The sequence below is a fragment of the Vulpes vulpes genome, chromosome 1 (genome assembly GCF_048418805.1).
Source record: "Vulpes vulpes isolate BD-2025 chromosome 1, VulVul3, whole genome shotgun sequence".
NCBI lineage: Eukaryota > Metazoa > Chordata > Mammalia > Carnivora > Canidae > Vulpes > Vulpes vulpes.
This window is the reverse complement of record NC_132780.1, coordinates 190,876,150-190,894,565: the sequence shown is the minus strand read 5'-3', so window position 1 is coordinate 190,894,565 and position 18,416 is coordinate 190,876,150. Positions and strand designations below refer to the sequence as shown.

Sequence of the window (18,416 nt, the reverse complement as noted above, 5' to 3'; positions counted from 1 at the left end):
CCACTTAGATGGTCTCCCTTTAATATTGCTTCTACTCTCGTTTTAATGACCACATTTATCATGTTATATCCCTCTGACCAAATACCCACAATGGTCCCTGTATTCTTCACTTGATTCTAAGGATCCATAATTATGTCCTTAAGTGTACTTATACAAACTTATTTCCTTCATTATGTGTAGGGATAGGACTCTGGTTATGGCAGTTACCTTAACTGCATCTTCTAGGGAGACGTACAGTTTTTCTTTCTGTACCTTTTTTGTGTGTGTGTGTGTGTGCCTTTTTTGTTTTTGTTTTTTTTTTTTGGACTCCCTTAACCTGGTGTGTCTCTTCTCCCTGCTTGAGCACATCTTACCCAGTGTTATGTCCTGGCTCAAACTGTGACTTCATGAAAGTTTTGTACTCTCCTCATCTGCATAGTCTCTACATTCTTAGTGCACTATACCATGATAGTAGAAGTCTGTACTTCACCATTTAGAAAGTGATATTATATACATATTGTTTGTCCTATGTTGGCTTTATCTCTTTAACTGTATTAAGAAGTTAAGCTGTATTAAATAATTTTTAACAATGAAGTTGAGATTTTTAAAGCTGTTACCTGCATTAGGTATGTAATACTTCCTGATTAATCATAAAAACTGCAAGTCACTTGCAAGTTTGCTTATCTGACATAAAGGTAGAGACTTCTTTACTGCAGGAGATCTTATTATTCAGTTTTTAGGGTGGAGGAAGGGAAGAAAAAGGGTAATAGTTCTTTTCTTTTCAATAGTTCTGTATGTCTTCTGTTGTGTGTCAGTCTCATCTTACCAATAACCGGTGTCATGGCTACATCTGCCCTTGTGGTTCCGAGTGATACCCTTCAACAATAACCATGAAGACTTTGAAAATATAAAGGTTTATTACTTACAGGACCTGGAAATTACTCAGCATACCTAGGGCCATGCTGTGAGGTCACAGGTAGAGAGAAAGAGCACTCCTGAGCCTGGGGTTGAGTTAGGAGCTAGGGTTTTGAGGGCTCACTCTTTATTGGTGAATTTAAAACATAAGAGCAGGAATTTAAAGCATGGGAAGAGAAAAAACAAATTCCCCAAATGGTTAATGACTAAAATTAACCTAGATCTCTAAAACAAAGGAACCTCAGCATGTTGAGGTGGTCTGGCACTCTTAATCTAGTTTTGTGGCTGGCAGTGTGCCCCCTCCCCACCCCCTCCTCATGATAGCCCATCTTTGGAGCGGCTGCCACAGCAATCAAAGTTTAAGTCAGGCACTTGCATTATGAAAAGGAAATAAACCCAAACAACTGTCAGTGTTTACAGACTACTCTGAGGCATTGGGCTCAATAGTGAGGACCTTAAGTGCCTGGGTAACTGATATGCTAAAGTCTGTTGCAGGGCATTTTGTAACCCACAACATACACATCTAAATATAATTATAATTGCAAAACTTAATAATTATGCAGGCAATAGTCCGAAATCCAGTCTGTAGCCATTGTCTCAAACTTGAAAGGTCCAGCCATGAAAATAGATCAGTTAATTAAAAAGTTGTATCTCATTTCAGGAGATGGTCATGCAAGTGGATTCCCAAAATTAGGCTTGTATTTGTAAGAAATCAGGTATTTAATAAAAGGCATTTCTATGGAAACAAAGGAAAAATAAAGGCTAATGGTTGGAGCAAATTGTAAACCAAATTTGAATTCTGGAGGTAGGATTTCTAGATGTTAGGCTCAAGCATCTTTGCAGTTTGGATTTTCTGATGATGCCATCAAGTGTTGAGATAAACTCACTATTGCCCACACAGCAACACGTGCAAATATTGTCTATATATGAAGTATTGTAATGATTTTTCTGAATTTTATATCAGGTTATTCCATTCTAGCTCTCATGGCTTTGGGAAAAAGGCAATTTTAATTTCTCTGTGATTCCAAGTCAGAAGGGTGGGAGAAAAATAAGAAGTGTCAGTTTGGAGAGTTGTAGCCAAATACTGGAAGATACTAGAAGAGTTCATGATCTGGTTCAGTTTACAGGTGAAAAACAAAACCTCAAGAACAATTAAAAGCACTAAAATCTGATATTCACAAAGGTGTATTACTGAAACATAATTTTTACTCTCTGTAGTCACCCTCATTTCTATCAGAGATGAGGAAAATAAGGCTAAAGGGTTTGTTAAGAAAGGCCAGTCTCTTTAAACCTGGCCTGCTTATTTACGTAAGTGCAGAATGAATAGCGATTGATCATGTAGTAAGTCAGCTCTGGTGGATTTTTTCATAAGGAGTCTCAGATTGAATTTTTAAAAGCTACTCAAGGCTGGGAGGCCAAGCTAAGGACTTGATGTCAGACTTCACCTATAATACCAATAGATTTGGGTGAATTCCTCATTTTTTGAGGTTCTTAAAATATTCTGATGTTCCCGGGCCTGCCAGGAAGTGACTTTCCTCACTCATCTGGTAAGGCTGCTGGGAACCCTACAAGTAAGGTAAAACTTATTTTCCCAAGGGGCTTAATTGGTTCCATAAAGTCAGCCTTACTTTTTTAAAGCTGTTTGGTCATCTGAATCTATGCATATCTCTCTCAAATATGACATTCCGTTCAAAGCCTTTTTTTTTTTTTTTAAGATTTTATTTATTCATGAGACAGAGAGAGAGAGGAGAGAGAGAGAGAGAGAAGCAGAGACAGGCAGAGGGAGAAGCAGGCTCCATGCAAGGAACCTGACGTCGGACTCAGTCCCGGGACCCCAGGATCACACCCTAGACTGAAGTCGGTGCTAAACCGCTGAGCCACCCGGGCTGCCCCATTCAAAGCCTTTGATAGTATGACCATTGTTTCCAGTTGTGTCGTGATATGAGAACAGATTATGTTAATAACTATGCTACTGTGAAAATTTAAGAATACTCACTGAGAGTTTCCAAATTCTGGAAGGATCAGATGGAAGGTAACAGTGATGGTTTCATCTTTGTTCACAAAGGCATTCTTTACCAAATTGCTGTAAGTAGCTTAAGAGAAAAAGTTTCCTTAAGTTTGGAAAACATAAGATTAAAGAACCAACAGTGTTTCAAAGAAGGCTCATAAAAAATTATAATCATTCTCATCAGTTCATTCAGTCCCAGTGATTCTTCATCTTGATCTTTTGTTAGCAGTTTTATGAATCTAGTTTTTCCTTAGAGTTCTGTCCTTTCTTACCCAGTTCAGTGATATGATCTGAAAGTTATCAGAGACCTGGGTTTGTCAGTGTCCTTTCCAGGAATCTTCTTGAAGATGAAGAAGCACATATGCAAAAGCATCAGAGTGAAACAGTAACTGTAAAGGATAAAAAAACTAAAAGACTTAAATATGATAAAGATAAAAGACTTGAAAATGCCCATGTTTAAAGATCTGATGAGAGTTCATTATAACACAACTAATAAGGAAATTTGGCTATTTCTGTGACACACATTGTAAGATGATAACTGGAGTGATGGCTGAAAACATTTAGTATCAGATTTTTAGGAATTCAGTAGAATTTCTTGAATACTTATATTGATAGCATATATCCATTCATACAAGGATATCCAAAAGGAAGGTTCAGCATTATTTCTTATTTGACAGTGCTTCTTATGTAGTTATCATACCAAATAAGCTAAATTCACTGTTTCACTTTTTATAAAGAGAGTGAGCAGATCTTTTGAGATGTTCCAGGGGTTCTATAGAAAATTCCAGAGTTATTTCCAGGTCAGAAATACATTAGTTAGAATTTGATTTTGGGAATTTAGTCAAAAACATCAAAAGGTTTTGGACATTTGACTAAATAGGATCACAGATAATTATGAAACAATAATTATCTACTTAGCCAAAATGACAAAAGATTTTTAAAGGTATATACAGAAGATTACATAGTTCGGAGCAAAATTCAACTACTTTAATATTGAGAAGATGCTGTTTGCTTAAGTAATCAAAGACCTGATCAAAACAGCATGAAGTACAGGTTAATTATTTTGATAAAACACAGAATCTTTGCTTTCTAGCTAGATTACTTAAAAGGTAAGGCAAAAGCTTTCATAATCTGTTACCAAGAACTGACCAGTACTCCCAAGAAAAATTTGTCCTTTTAGCACATGAAAGAAAATTATATAAGCATAGTATTGATATTAAAGCTTATAAAAAAGAAACCCTTGTAAACAACAATTCGATTTTAGTCAGTCAACCACAAGGTAAAATTCATTCTTTCAACTACTTTCTGTACCATTTTATCCTTTATTTTCCTCTTTGCCATTCTGAAATAACCAGTTTTACTTTAGACAAATTTACTTTCTTTTCCCTTAATAAATATACTTCTTCATACCTCATACCTTCTCTTAGGTAAAGATATGTCCTACCTTCCTTGCATGCAGAGAGATGTTTCCCATATTATTTCTAGTAGTTGTAATTACATATATTAATTAGAACTCTTAGCCCTCAGAAACCTTAATTTCTGATAAAAAGTAAAAAGCAAAATTTGTGAATTGTTATACCAGCATTCTTTAGGTTGGCAAATTTATGTGTTTATATTTCATAATTTCTATCAATATATATTTCCTCATGGTACAACTTTTCAGTGTCACAAGACATGCTTACTAACAGACCCAAATATCTTCAGTTTCCTCTGTGATAAGAGGTCAAAAGTAGGTAAACTTCGACTTGTTTTGCAATGTTTCAGTATTTTATTTGGAAATGATTTAGACATTCAATGAATTCCCTTATTCAGCAAAATTCTAGGGGTGAAAGTTAACAAAAATTTTAGAAACTAGTTTTAGCTGGACATAACACATAATTATTGCTGAAAAGTTCATCTAGAAACTCTTATCCCATTTAACATTTATCTGAATTACTTGATCACACCAATTATGTTTAGACTGTCCATGAAAAACTTCATTAGGTAGCATCATGCCCAGCTACTTTACTTGCTGACAGATTTTGTAATAGAGATAACATGAATTTATTTGACTAGTAAATCCAGGTACAATACATTTTTATCTGCATTTTATTTAACATACTTCCTATTATATTTATATGATCTCTGTTTAACATACAATACATATATGTGCATGATATAATTATGTTATAGATTATATATAGGTTAATTATATATAATCTGCATTTTATTAAATATGCATATATCTGAAGACATACTTTTTAAAAAAACACTTTTTTTTTTTAGATTTTATTTATTTATTCATGAGAGACACAGAGAGAGGCAGAGATACAGGCAGAGGGAGAAGCAGGCTCCATGCAAGGAGCCCAATGTGGGACTTGATCCTGAGGACTCCAGGATCACGCCCTGGGCCAAAGGTAGACGCTCAACCACTGAGCCACCCAGGCATTCCATAATTAAACCAAATTTAAACTAGCTTTTACTTCCCAAAGATTATCCCAGATCATGTGAACTTGAAATATTTGGGTTAGTTTCAGTATTACAGAGTTTTAGGAAGACTTAATCCATAAGTGCTTATTTTTAAGCTAATTAAATAGAGTTATTTTGCAAATTAATTTTGGCAGTACCATCTAGAGGTTGAGAGAAGAAAAAAATCATATACATATAACATATGCATAGATACACATAAACATATAGGCAGACACAGAGACCTGCAGCATCAATTCCAGCATCCTAGTCATGAATCAGGTACAACAGTATAAAACTCACTATCGTATAAATAACAGCTGAATCCAAATTGGCAGACAGAATAAGTTAAGGTTGCCTGCTCCAGTGGCTAAAGCTTTGTACTAGTATTTGTGGAGACTTTTAAGGTTTGTATTTATCCTTAACAAATAATCTTAAGGAGGCTGGGACTAGAGTTTGGGCAAAGAGCTTTTATAGCATTTTGTATTTTAAAAGGCTTTCCCCTCTTTTTTCCCTTCAGTCTCTGGCAACTCTGGGCAGAGTTTTAGTTACCTCCTAGGGTGTTTACTTTTCAAAGTCATTGTAGTATTTACATCTTCAAGGGATAGAGAAAGAATATAAGTTTTCTCCTAGGAGTTCTAGTGCTTTATTGATGGTTTCTGATGTCAAAATAAAATGTAGTACTGCAACCCTGTATTTAGGAGGAGTGCCTTGTGAAATAATCCTCTAGACTCAAGGTCAAATGGGGTTTCTTCAGGTTGGAAATGAAGAAGGGGTCATCTGGATCACTGTGGTCATAGAAATGATGAACCAGTTGGACCATGGGAATTTTGTGTAGTAGGAGATGGGCCACTTCTGGAAGCCTTAGCAATGATCACTGTGATGGAAGGATGGGTACAGTGCCAGACAGCACATGTCCAAGTGAGAAGAGGGAGGGCTAGAATATGAACATCAATGGCTCTAGGGGCCTTTGTCTTCCTATTTCCCTCTTCTTTTTCAAGAGAGGCCTTGATAACGCTACCCTGTCTGCTCTTCCCTTGATAGCAGGGAAACCTCATGAAGCATGTTTATAGTTATGCCCTGCCCTGTTCAGCAGAAAGCTGAGAGGGCTCAGAATCTGTACTCTCTCAGAAAGAATGAGCATTATAGCCCAGATGGATCTTAAAGAAAGCTATGGGTTTTAGAGTCTTCAGAGATACCACCCAGTTGGTGCATTTTAGCCGCTGCTAGTAACAACAGTTCAGAGCCTGTTCCAAACAAACAGGAAAACCTGCAATAATCAATTAGTTCTCCTTTCTCTTTCCTGCTGCATAAAATATTTAAGAAAGGTTTGAATTTATATCAGTTAAGATATAGCTTTTGATCTCAATTTCTACTTCTTGTTTTTATCCTGTTACCTTAATCTTACTGGAAAACTAGTTAACCAGGAAATTTTGGATGACATCACTGTCAGGTAGGTGCTCTTTGTAGGTGGCACTTTCCTTTTCAGGGTGTCTCAAGAAACCTCTTCGGAGTTGGAGCCTGCCTTCGGTAGCATGATATGCACAGGGTCTTTGGGAAAAGACTATAGGCTTCTGGAGCATAAACCAGAGTCTTGGCATTTTGGTGTGCATAATTGAGTAATACCTAGGAAGCGTCCATGGGGTTTTGTATTTATCAAGGAGTTGGTATGCCTCCTCAGGGTTCTTAGATTCTTTAGGACATTTATATTTGTCCATTAATTTTTTAGCAGTACCACACTTGGGATTGAATCCATAGTATCCTATTGGGTCAGGGGACAAGTAGTAATGGTGGTGAGTGAAGCGGTGGCACAGAGGCTGTAGGCCTCTGTTGTATGTTCCCCTTGTGGTTCTATTGGCTTCCATTTGCAAGGCTGTTTCTCTCTTCTGAGTTAGGACATCTATTTGGGCACAACCCATTTGACTCAGTGGTTGCAAGTGGAAATCTCCAATTCCTCCTTAGCTAAGGGAATCATTTCTATCTACCTTTGGCCCAGAACCTTCCTTGGGCAGTGACAGTAGCCTTGCAGTCTAATCCACCCTCCCTCAATCTCCTTGGCTTTGGAGGACCCTTATACATATTGTCAATTAAGACCTTTATAATTAGTAGTCTGATTATTAGACCATATGGCTTTAATCATGCTGCTCTGGGGATATTCTTGCATTATTATGGCAGCTGTGACCTTTTAAGTTGAATACTTCAGGCAACACACAACACAGGCGATGTGTGAAAGCACGTAGCAGCACAACAGACCCCAGCTAAAGCTGCTGCTTTCTCAGATGATGAGTTTGGCAATTAATAGGCAAATTGTAGGTAAAAGCAGTCCTGTTGGTTAATTGCAAGGGCAATCACGCAGTCCTGCGAACTATGCCAATGGTTGTATATTGGTCTCAGCCTGTCGATAACAAACCTCAGCTTTTGCCTAGACCAGCCCTTGTGGTTCTTATTATGGTTGCAAAATGCCCTTTAACATTAACCATCAGGAAACTGAAAAAAATATATAGGTTTATTACTTATGGGATCTGGATATTACACAGCACACATGGTGGAGGTGGGGGAATGGGAGAGTGTGTGCATATGTGCAAGCATGATAACACACATGGGCCTGAGTTTCTGCTTTTACTGTGGTTGAGGTGGGAGCCTAGGGTTTCACAGACTCACTATTGAATCTAAAACATACAAGTGGGAATTTCAAGCACGGGAAGGGGAAAAACAGGTGGGCCAAATGGTTAGTTATAGAAATCAACCAAGATTTCTAAAACAGAGGAGCCTCCATGTGGGAAAATGGCCTGGCTCTTTATCAAGTTATGTGGCTGGTGTTCTATTTATTTGAGATAGGCATCTTTGGAGTAGATGCCTCTTTGAAGTGGTTGCCTTGGCAATCAAGGTCAGGCACCTATATTAAATAAGAAAAAATATCCCAATAGTCAAGGTTTACAGTACATATTCAAAGGATAGAAATAAGAGTAAAGTTAGATAGGGGCGCCAGGGTGGCTGAGTTGATTAAGCATCTGACTGTTGATTTCAGCTCAGGTCATGATCTCACGGCCCTGGGACCAAAGCCTGTGTCGGGTTCCAGGCTCAGTGCAGATTCTGCTTGAGATTTCCTCTCCTCCCTCTGCCCCTCCCCCAGGCTGAGCACACACTCTTTCTCTATCTCAAAAAAAACCAAAAAAACAAAAAAACAAAAAAGAGAATAAAGGTAGAAGCTTATTTTCATGAAGAATTAAGTGTAACATGCAATGTAATTTTTCTGGATTTGGAAATCCATTCCTAAAAGCATTGTTGGGCTTAAAGGAAATTGGGAGTAATGCCATCAATTACATATCTGATATTAAGTTTTTAGATATAACCCAATTTATCAAGTCTTTTCTATTAAAAATGTTGGTTATTTAAAAAAATACTCTTTGCGATCAAAGTATTTCAGCTAAGATTTGCCTTTTTGTGAATAGGTTTTGAAATGTCAGAACATTATGTAGAACTATTTATTACAAATAAAGGTCTAAGAATGATTATTTGTAGAAAGGGCATTAGTAGGCTCATTACATAATCTGATAGTAACTGAAATACTGCTAACATATTTTACTGTCATTTGTTGGGGTAGCCATTTAAAGATCGCTGTGAGTGGTTCTATGAACATTTGCACTCAGGACAACCAGATTCTGACATGGTGCACAGGCCAGTGAATGAAAATGATATCCTGCTTGTTCACAGAGGTATGTTTAATAAACTGATGTGTGTGAGGCACAAAATATTAGTTCTTGAAAGTTCTAATATATAAAATTAACCAATGCTACATATTTAGATTCTATTTTTAGGAGTAGCTGTGAAGTTGTGTCAAAAGCAAACTGTGCAAAGCTAAAGCAAGGAATTGCTGTACGGTTCCATGGAGAAGAAGGCATGGTGGGTATAAAAATAAGTGCTGTTATATAAAAGATATAAAAGATATAAAATCTTTTATATATAAAAGTTTGAAACGCGCACTTGAATAAAGTTCAGTACATAATTGAAAAGGGAGGAAATTAGAAATGATTTTAATTTATTATTATTCAGAAAAAAATTTCCCCATTATATATTTTGTTAATACTTAATTTTGTTTTCTTGAACTCAGGGCCAAGGTGTTGTGCGTGAGTGGTTTGATATTCTGTCTAATGAGATAGTGAATCCTGATTATGCATTGTTCACCCAGTCAGCTGATGGTAAGTTGTACAGTCTACATGACTTTTTCTGTGGCTTCTCATATTTTCAAACTACTTCAGTGCACTTTATCCTTTGATTCCCATAGTAATTCTATGAGCTAGGTGTGGAGTATTCCCATATCATAGAAAAGAACATTGAAATTCAGAGTTTTTATCTACATTAACATAGTTAATGAGCAGTAGGATCATGAGTGGAACCTGATTCAGTCTAGCATTCTTTTTTTAAAAAAATATTTTATTTATTTATTTGAGAGAGCGAGAACACAGATGGAGAGGGAGAGGGTGAAGCGGACTCCCTGCTCAGTAGGAGTTCGATACGGGGCTCAATCCCAGAACCCTGGTATCATCATGACCTGCCAAAGGCAGACATTTTACTGACTGAGCCACCCCAGGGGCTCCTCAGTCTAGCATTCTGTTCTCTAAATAGTTGGTTCTCAAATATTTATCTCAAGGACCAGTTCTGGCTCCAAGGAAGCTTTCATCAGTTCTTTATAAAGTAAAACTAAATTATCCAATTTAAGGATTGTCCTTAAACTACTTTTTTGAGTTAAAATCTCCTTTTCTGAAATAGTGCTAGTAGATGGACTTAAATATTAATTTGGAAAAATTCAAATTTGCTAACCCTATTTGAGTTTCCAAGTCTTACAATTTTTTTTTGTATATATATTTTTTTGGAGTTCAATTCGCCAACATATAGTATAACACCCAATGCTCATCCTGTCAAGTGCCCCTCCATCCCGTCAGTGTCTGTCACCCAGTCACCCCGTCCCCCTGCTCACCTCCCTTTCCACTACCCCTTGTTCATTTCCCAGAGTTAGGAGTCTCTCATATCCAGTGACCCTCTCTGATACTTCCCACTCATTTTCTCTCCTTCCCCTTTTAATCCCTTTCACTATTTTTTATATTCTCCGAATGAATGAAACCATATAATGTTTGTCCTTCTCCGATTGCCAAATCTTAAAATTTAATTGGTCATAAAATACAAAGTCTAGAAATCATGGTATTAAATCTTAACTTATAATCTACTTATGTATAGTAACTTAGTTTTCAGTCCTTTTAAAAGATTGAAACCTGGCCAATTAAAAAAAGCTCTTCTTATTTTATAATAGAGATGAACTGTTTATTGAAATAGTGCTTCTGACTTGCATAATTCTAATTTGATATTGTAGGCTAAATGGAAGTGGTTACCACCTCATCTATGAGGAATACTTGACAATTCTCTAACTTGAGAAAGACATATACAAGTGAAGAAGGGATTTCAGATTTATTTATTTGTTTGTTTGTTTGTTTGTTTATTTATTTATTGGGGATTTCAGTTTTAAATGCTTTACACAGTTGCTTTTATTTCCTGAAAATCATTTCTTTCCTAATGTTTAAGTTGTTTTGTTGGTTTTTTTATATATGTATAAGGAGAGAATGCATCATTAATTGTACCTTCTCGTCTCTAACCAAACCAGCAGGCAAAACTCCACTAAGAAAGATGACTTTAGGAGTGGTAAGGTGGAGATCCCTGGGTGCCGCAGCGGTTTGGCGCCTGTCTTTGGCTCAGGGTGTGATCCTGGAGACCCGGGGTCGAAACCCACGTCGGGCTCCCGGTGCATGGAGCCTGCTTCTCCCTCTGCCTGTGTCTCTGCCTCTCTCTCTCTCTCTCTGACTATCGTAAATAAAAAAGTAAATAAAAATAAATAAATAAATAAATAAATAAATAAATAAATAAATAAATAAATAAATAAAAAAAATAAGGAGTGGTAAGGTGGTGGTGGGCTGCAGTGATGGTAGGGAACAGGTATTCCTGTGTGCTGGGCTCCTCAGACACACATGGTCTGTTTGAAGGTATTGAGGAATATGTGACTATCTGTTTTAATTCTGTAACTTCTGATTATTTGCTCTGAGGTGAATTTGGTGTCTTGGTTGTTTTTATGACAAGTTTGAGGAGGTGCTGAGTTTAGTTAGGCCTGATCTTTGAAGAAAGATTTAGCATTAGAGCATTATATTTTAGATTTATTTCATTTCTTTATAGTCCCTTATTCTGAGTCTGTTTAGTTTCATACCTGAAAAAAAACAGATTTGGTGTGGAATCTTCAGTCAAGGTAATGTCTCTTACTATGACTGTATTAGCAGAGCATATATTGAAGCATAGAGATCATAAAGATTGTGATTTGTCCTTTTTTGTAAGCCATGTAAGTCTTCTCTTTGGGGTCACAGTATTCATAAATTAAAATCTCAGTGAAATAGTTCCTGTTCTTAAGTTTAGTTGATATGAAGGGACTTACATTAAAATTTTCAATTAAAAATTCCAAAATATGGGAAATGTTTGGATAGTCCTCATGTCTATAATAATTTCTTTAAAACTTGCTTTCTAATTAAATTAAGATGCTTACTGTAGCATCTCAGCCTTTGACCCTGGATGTGAGTCCTGCCCTGCTCCTCTTGTTATCTTGGGCCAGTAAATGTAACCTTTCAGGATCTCAATTTTTTCCATTTGAAAATGGTGATAATGAATGTTTTGTAATGTGGTGAGAGACAAATCAATTAGCTGTTACGTAAAAAGTGCTTAGTCGGGATCCCTGGGTGGCGCAGTGGTTTAGCGCCTGCCTTTGGCCTGGGGCGTGATCCTGGAGACCGGGGATTGAGTCCCACGTCGGGCTCCTGGGGCATGGAGCCTGCTTCTCCCTCTGCCTGTGTCTCTGCCTCTCTCTCTCTCTCTCTCTCTCTCTCTGTGTGTGTGTGACTATCATAAATAAATAAAAAATTAAAAAAAAAAGTGCTTAGTCTGGTGCCTGGCACATTAAAAGCAGAAATAATTATTAGCAGCTATTATTGTGTGGAAAATGATATTTTCTTGCTCACTGGGATTTTTCTGAGGTAATGAAAATAGCTGTGTCATAGTTACATTTATTTTGAACTTAAAACAGAACCCAAACTTTGTGTTCTGTTTTAAGTAGTTTTCAAGTTAAAAACCTATTACTTCTTTCCTGAGTAGTTTTAAACTATTACTGCAGGAAAAAAATAGATTTTTCCCCCATTTGTTTCCTTCTTTATTTTTTTTCATTTCTCCTTTTCCTTATCTGTTCTTTTTAATAACATAGATTTCCAAGAAAGTACTTAGCAAAGGAATCACAGACCTAGGGGACAAGGTTGAGTTATCAAAGATCTTTGCTGATCGATTCGATAGCCTTAGCACTCACTATTTTTATTAGCCTTAGCATTCAAAATTTGTGACTATTCTTATATTACTATATTTTTGGCATTATAGTTATGTTTGTCCTTGAAGTCTTTTTTCATCTAACAAAACTTTTCTTTGACTTTTCATACCCAGTCTTTCGCATGACTGGGAATGATTCTTAAAAGGTACTTGACAGTGAATGACTAGCTTCATGTGGCCCTTTTAAGTCAATCAACCATAAGCTTCTAAGTTTTTACCTTCGATCTAAGTAAACTGATCTCAGCAATGTAGTCTTGTGCCAGTAGTGAAAAGTCAAAGATCAGCAACGCACAAAGTGAATTATTGTCAAAATATATATACCAAATGACCAAACATCTCACTTTCCAAAACTTTCCACTTTTCCTTTATTTTATGTTATCTTTGGATCCTATTTCATTAGATTAAGCAGTTATTCTTTTGTTGGGTGTAAGTGCCTAGAAGAGTAGTAAATAGCAAAAGCTCAATAAATATTTGTTGAATGTATGAGAGTTGTGTTCACAGTTAGTGATCATTACAGAAAAATACAAAAAGAGTTCTTTAAAGTTGAGGTCTTGGTATTAGATTTTCCACTGCACTAGATTGTTTTTAGACTTTTGTTTGCATCATCATAAAATATAGAACATAAAACTACTATTTTAAATTCACTAGCATTAAGTATGTTGGCAGTGTTGTGTAACCATCACCACTATCTATTTCCAGACCTTTTTCCATATAAGTGGAATCATACTAGGTTTTGACAGTAATTGGTAACTCTTGCTTTTGCCAGTGGGTGGCTCAGTTGTTCAAGTGTCCAACTCTCGGTTTCCGCTCAGGTCATGATCTCAGGGTTGTGAGATCAAGCCCAAGTAGGCCTCTGGGCTCACTGGAGAGTCTGCTAGAGATTTTCTCTTTCCCTTTCCCTCTGTCCTCCCCTTGCTTGCACATGCTCTCTCACCCTCTCTCTCTCTCAAATAAGTAAAATCTTTTAAAAAAATAAAGTTATTTGTTGCGAGGAATAATCAGTTGACTTGTGAATTTAGGTGATTGGTAAAAGGCATCAAGTTCATCACTTAAGAACAGTTGTAGTTTAAAATTTTTAGTTATTCTTTTTTAGTGCTCTATTCCATAAGGAGCAAAAAGTGTGAAAATCTGCTGCACTGGGTGTGTATAGATGAATGAAACTATGCCTGCCCTAATTCACAGCCTAGTATTTCTATACTGCTGAGGAAAATGTGTTAGGTATGTTATCTTTTAGTATATTATTTCCAGGATCTCTCTGACACATCTTCCAACTGCTTTCAGTTAAAAGTATTCTAAAATTTTCTCTGCAAAGATTTACTCTGATAAGTATGTGTGAATTAATGATTATCTTCTGACAATTCCATTGTCATGTATTCCACAAAGAACATTCTGGTGGAAGTTTATACATAATGTAACCCTGGTTTTACTGAAGTTGTATATGAACTGATTTATCAGCACTGAAAATGATCTTTCTTCTGCATCTGGATTCCTAGAAATAAATTATTTCATATTTATTTCATATTTATTTTAATAGGAACAACTTTTCAGCCTAATAGCAATTCCTATGTAAATCCTGATCACTTGGAATAAATTATTTCGTATTTATTTCATATTTATTTTAATAGGAACAACTTTTCAGCCTAATAGCAATTCCTATGTAAATCCTGATCACTTGAACTATTTCCGGTTTGCTGGACAGATCTTGGGATTAGCTTTGAACCACAGGCAGCTGGTCAACATTTACTTCACAAGATCGTTCTATAAGCACATTCTTGGTATGGCTCTACTGTTATTTCCATAGGCATTTATTTAAAATGTTTTTCTTAGAATCTTAAGGAAAAACTAAGTAGATAAGTGGTGGTGTTTTGGATGAGGTAATTTTTATTTCACTTGGGAGCTATCTGTATATGTAAGGCATTTGGGAGCCTGGGGGAGTAAAAAAAAAAAATCTACTTTTTTTGCTGAAAAAATTGTTGATCATTTTAGTGTATATATGTTTATGCTGAGGATGCATTTTAGTATGAATACACTTAAGAGAATTGGCACTTTTTGAAGGATCTGATAATTTTCCTGTGTAGCGATTTCAAAGAAAGATTATATTATAAAAATGTGGAAAAACCCACAAACTTAAAGTTAACAGACTTCCAAATCCAGTAATTAGCCTCCATTTTAAATCATGCTGTGAATTGGATTATATTTTGCAGTTTTATGGAATATCTGTAGAGGGCAGTATTTTACCATTAAACAAGGAAAGGCAGAAGCATTTAGACTCTAACTGCTCTATGTTTGCATTTTTAGGTATCCCTGTAAATTACCAAGATGTGGCATCCATTGATCCAGAATATGCCAAAAATTTGCAGTGGATTTTAGATAATGACATTAGTGATCTGGGTCTAGAACTAACCTTTTCTGTTGAAACTGATGTGTTTGGAGCAATGGAAGAGGTGCCTTTGAAACCTGGGGGTGGAAGTATTCTTGTGACACAAAATAACAAAGTGAGTATTCAAATATTTATCTTAGCCATTGTTTGTAACTTGGCCCTGATAGTTTGCTGATTACTCTAGCCTCCTGACATTAGCTAGAAAAACTTTGCTGTTAAAAGAGTTTCATAACATTTTATAATAGATAAAATATTTAAATTAACTAAACCATCAAATATCAAACTTTGAGTTAGGAAGGATCATTTTACTATTGTGTTAGATAGCTGAGGCAGTTCCTGAAACAGCCTTAGAGCACAATTCATTGGATATGTAAATTGGGCATCTCTTTTTTGAAAAAATTGACTAGAGATAGAAGTTTACATCAAGATCATCACATTCGTGATGTTTAAACATTTAATGCTTACTCAATAAGCAACTTGATTAATTTTTTAAATAAAAAGTCTTTAGAAAAATAACCTGCATCTTAAATTGATTGCTTGCTTTAAGATTTTTAACATATTCAGTTACAAATAAAAATTTCAAACCATGTTTTTTAGAGATTTTGTTATTTTTTAACATATATTTCTTTTATGAACTTTTTTGTTACTTTAGGGCTAGCTTTTTACTTCCTTGTCTCTATAGGAATAAAGTTATAATGTCCCATTTGGAGCTCAACTTCAAAATCTGTAAGCATAATGAAGCGTAAATGAGTTGCCAAACTTGTTAGTACAAGAAAATCTGTGTAAGCTGATCTCCACATGGGGGAGTCATTTATTCCTAAATTTTATGGAAAGGCTTTGGAAATTATACAGGGAAAATTTTCATCCGAATAGATGAAAATACCTTTGTTTAAAAAGGAGTACATTAAATAAATACATATGTTGTAGGCAGAAGAATGTATATCAGTTCCACATTTGAAACATAATGCTCTTTTAAATTTAATTTTGTATCTGTCAATTTGTTTAAAAATCTTAAAAAATAATAAAACTAAACTCTGGTGTCACTTTTGAAAATGGCTGAATTACCAGAAACTGAACATTTACATTTAAATAGTATTTTCTTCTTTCTTTAAAAGTTTTGCCCTTACTTTTCACTTTCTCTTTTTTATTCTTGACCAAAAGCTAGAATCATGGAACCATAAAATTTGAGTTAGAAGTGACAGGTTTTCTTACAACTTCAGTGCTGTCTCCTAGAACTGAAGAGTAAGCTACATGAGTTTTAAGTGCTAATAACATTTTTACAGTGAATCAAGTTCATTCTGCCTGGGAGAGAAAGAAATAGGGGTGGGATAAGACAGGATTTCAGGGAATAGAGGAGATGGCATGGGAGTTGAATTATAGAGGAGAAGCATTAAATAGCCAAATAGGAGTAAGGGGGGGGAAACAGAAATGTTCTGGGCTTATAGGAAGTTAAGGATGACAGAGCATGATGTGTTCAGGGAACCACAGGTATTTAAGAGTTGTAGATCTTAGCTTGGATTGCAAAATAAATGAGTGGTAAAAGATGAGGGGAGTAGTCAGGGGCCAAATTCTGAAAGACTGCATCCACAATAAAGAATTTGAAAATTATTCTGAAGACTATAGGAATGATTGCAGACATTATAGAGGCAAGTTTCATCAATGGATTCCGTTTCTTAAAAACACACAAAAACAAACTGTGCTTAGAGTGTCAAGAATGAATTGAAGTGGGTCAGTACTGGAGTCAGGGCAACTGATAGGTGGTTTTGGTATTGATGTGGGGATGCATGAGGATTTCATAGGACAATGGCAGGGGGGATGGAGAAAATGAGATAATTTCTTGCCTTTTTTTGACATATCTGCTTATTCCTACAAAAGAAATCTGGTTATCCTTTGGAGTTCTCAGTAGAGAAATTTTCACTGAGAACTCTTACATACTAGAGCAGTAATAAGTAGATAAACTGAAGAAAGAAGCTTTTATCACTAAAGGATATATATTCAAACAGTTAATTGAATTATGCCAACAGTAATGCCATTTAAACTGTTAATTATTAAAAAAAATAACTATTCCAAACTGTTCTACAAATGTGGCCCAATTTTTTCCTCTGCTTAGAGGAGGGAAAAAAAGAACATCTTGTTTTCACTAGTAAAAGTTAACTTATTTAAGTAAATATGGTTTATTTAGCTGTCTTTCAAAAAACAAGATTTTCAGGGAAAAAAACAGCTTAAAAATGTGTTTATTTTCAGGGCACTTGGGTGGCTCAGTTCATTAAGTGTCTGCCTTCGGCTTAGGTCATGATCTCAGGGCCCTGGAGTTGAGCCTCGCATCAGGCTTTCTGCTCAGCTGAGAGCCCGCTTCTCCTTCTGCCTCTGCCTGCTGCTCCCCCTGCTTGCGTGCTCTCTCTCTCTCTCTCTCTCTCTCTGTCAAATAAATAAATAAATAAAATGTAAAAAAAAAAATGCTTTTATTTTCAACATCACTGCCATTCCTCAGAAGACATAATTTAGGTTCAAAGCCTGAAAAGAAGTTAAAATTTTAAGGAATATTTCTGAGAATTGATTATTATTTATTCCACATATGCAGAAGACTAGGAGATTATTAAAACAAAATGTTTCTATAAATATGGACATATAATTTTACTGGAACATAATGTCCACAAGTTCAGTCTTCCTAATCTCAGTGTTATGTTTTTCGCTTAACAGTTTCTTTTTTGCTTATCTATTTTATATCAGTTACCAGAGTCAGAGTTAAGCCAGAAAAAAGTTGCTAAGGCTCTTTTTTGTTGCTGTTGTTTCCATGCTGAGGCTTTCCAATTGAAAGCTTTCTATGTATTAATATACTTCACTAGTAAAAGTATTAAGATTCTTTAATATGATTAATTCTTCAATTTAATTCTTTGGCATTTGGTACTATTTTATGCCTTCAAAGAATAGACCATATATCTCAGGTGGGAGCAAATATGACTCCTAGGATATGCCATCTGTTAGGGATAAAAAGAGATCCCCTGTCCCCAAGTTATATCAATCTTTTATAATAACTTGAAAGAAAATGATAGCTTAGGTTTAATTGTGCAACTCTATGTGAACTGATTGTCATCTGTTTCCTTTGTGAACTGATTGTCATCTGTTTCCTTATTGAAGCATGTAAGATATTTGATGTAGTTATGCAGGAGCTTAAAGTGTGGGGAGGCGAGTCACTTGGATTCATAGGTAGTGGGAATGTAGCCAGCATATTTCTGCACAGTATGAATTGTCATACTGTTAGTGTGTAATAATAGCGGATGTTCA

General features: G+C 35.7%; 1 protein-coding gene across 8 annotated transcripts in view; it reads left to right on the top strand.

The window, feature by feature from the left end:
- The window catches only part of HACE1 (HECT domain and ankyrin repeat containing E3 ubiquitin protein ligase 1), a 107,046-nt gene that overhangs the window by 68,501 nt on the left and 20,129 nt on the right, over positions 1–18,416 (top strand). For all 8 annotated transcript variants that reach the window (XM_072738088.1, XM_072738087.1, XM_072738086.1 and 5 more), the window contains 5 exons: positions 8,952–9,063; positions 9,153–9,250; positions 9,459–9,546; positions 14,377–14,526; positions 15,050–15,246. In XM_072738088.1, the coding sequence (XP_072594189.1) occupies positions 8,952–9,063; positions 9,153–9,250; positions 9,459–9,546; positions 14,377–14,526; positions 15,050–15,246 (645 nt within the window). The remainder of the gene's footprint in view (positions 1–8,951; positions 9,064–9,152; positions 9,251–9,458; positions 9,547–14,376; positions 14,527–15,049; positions 15,247–18,416) is intronic.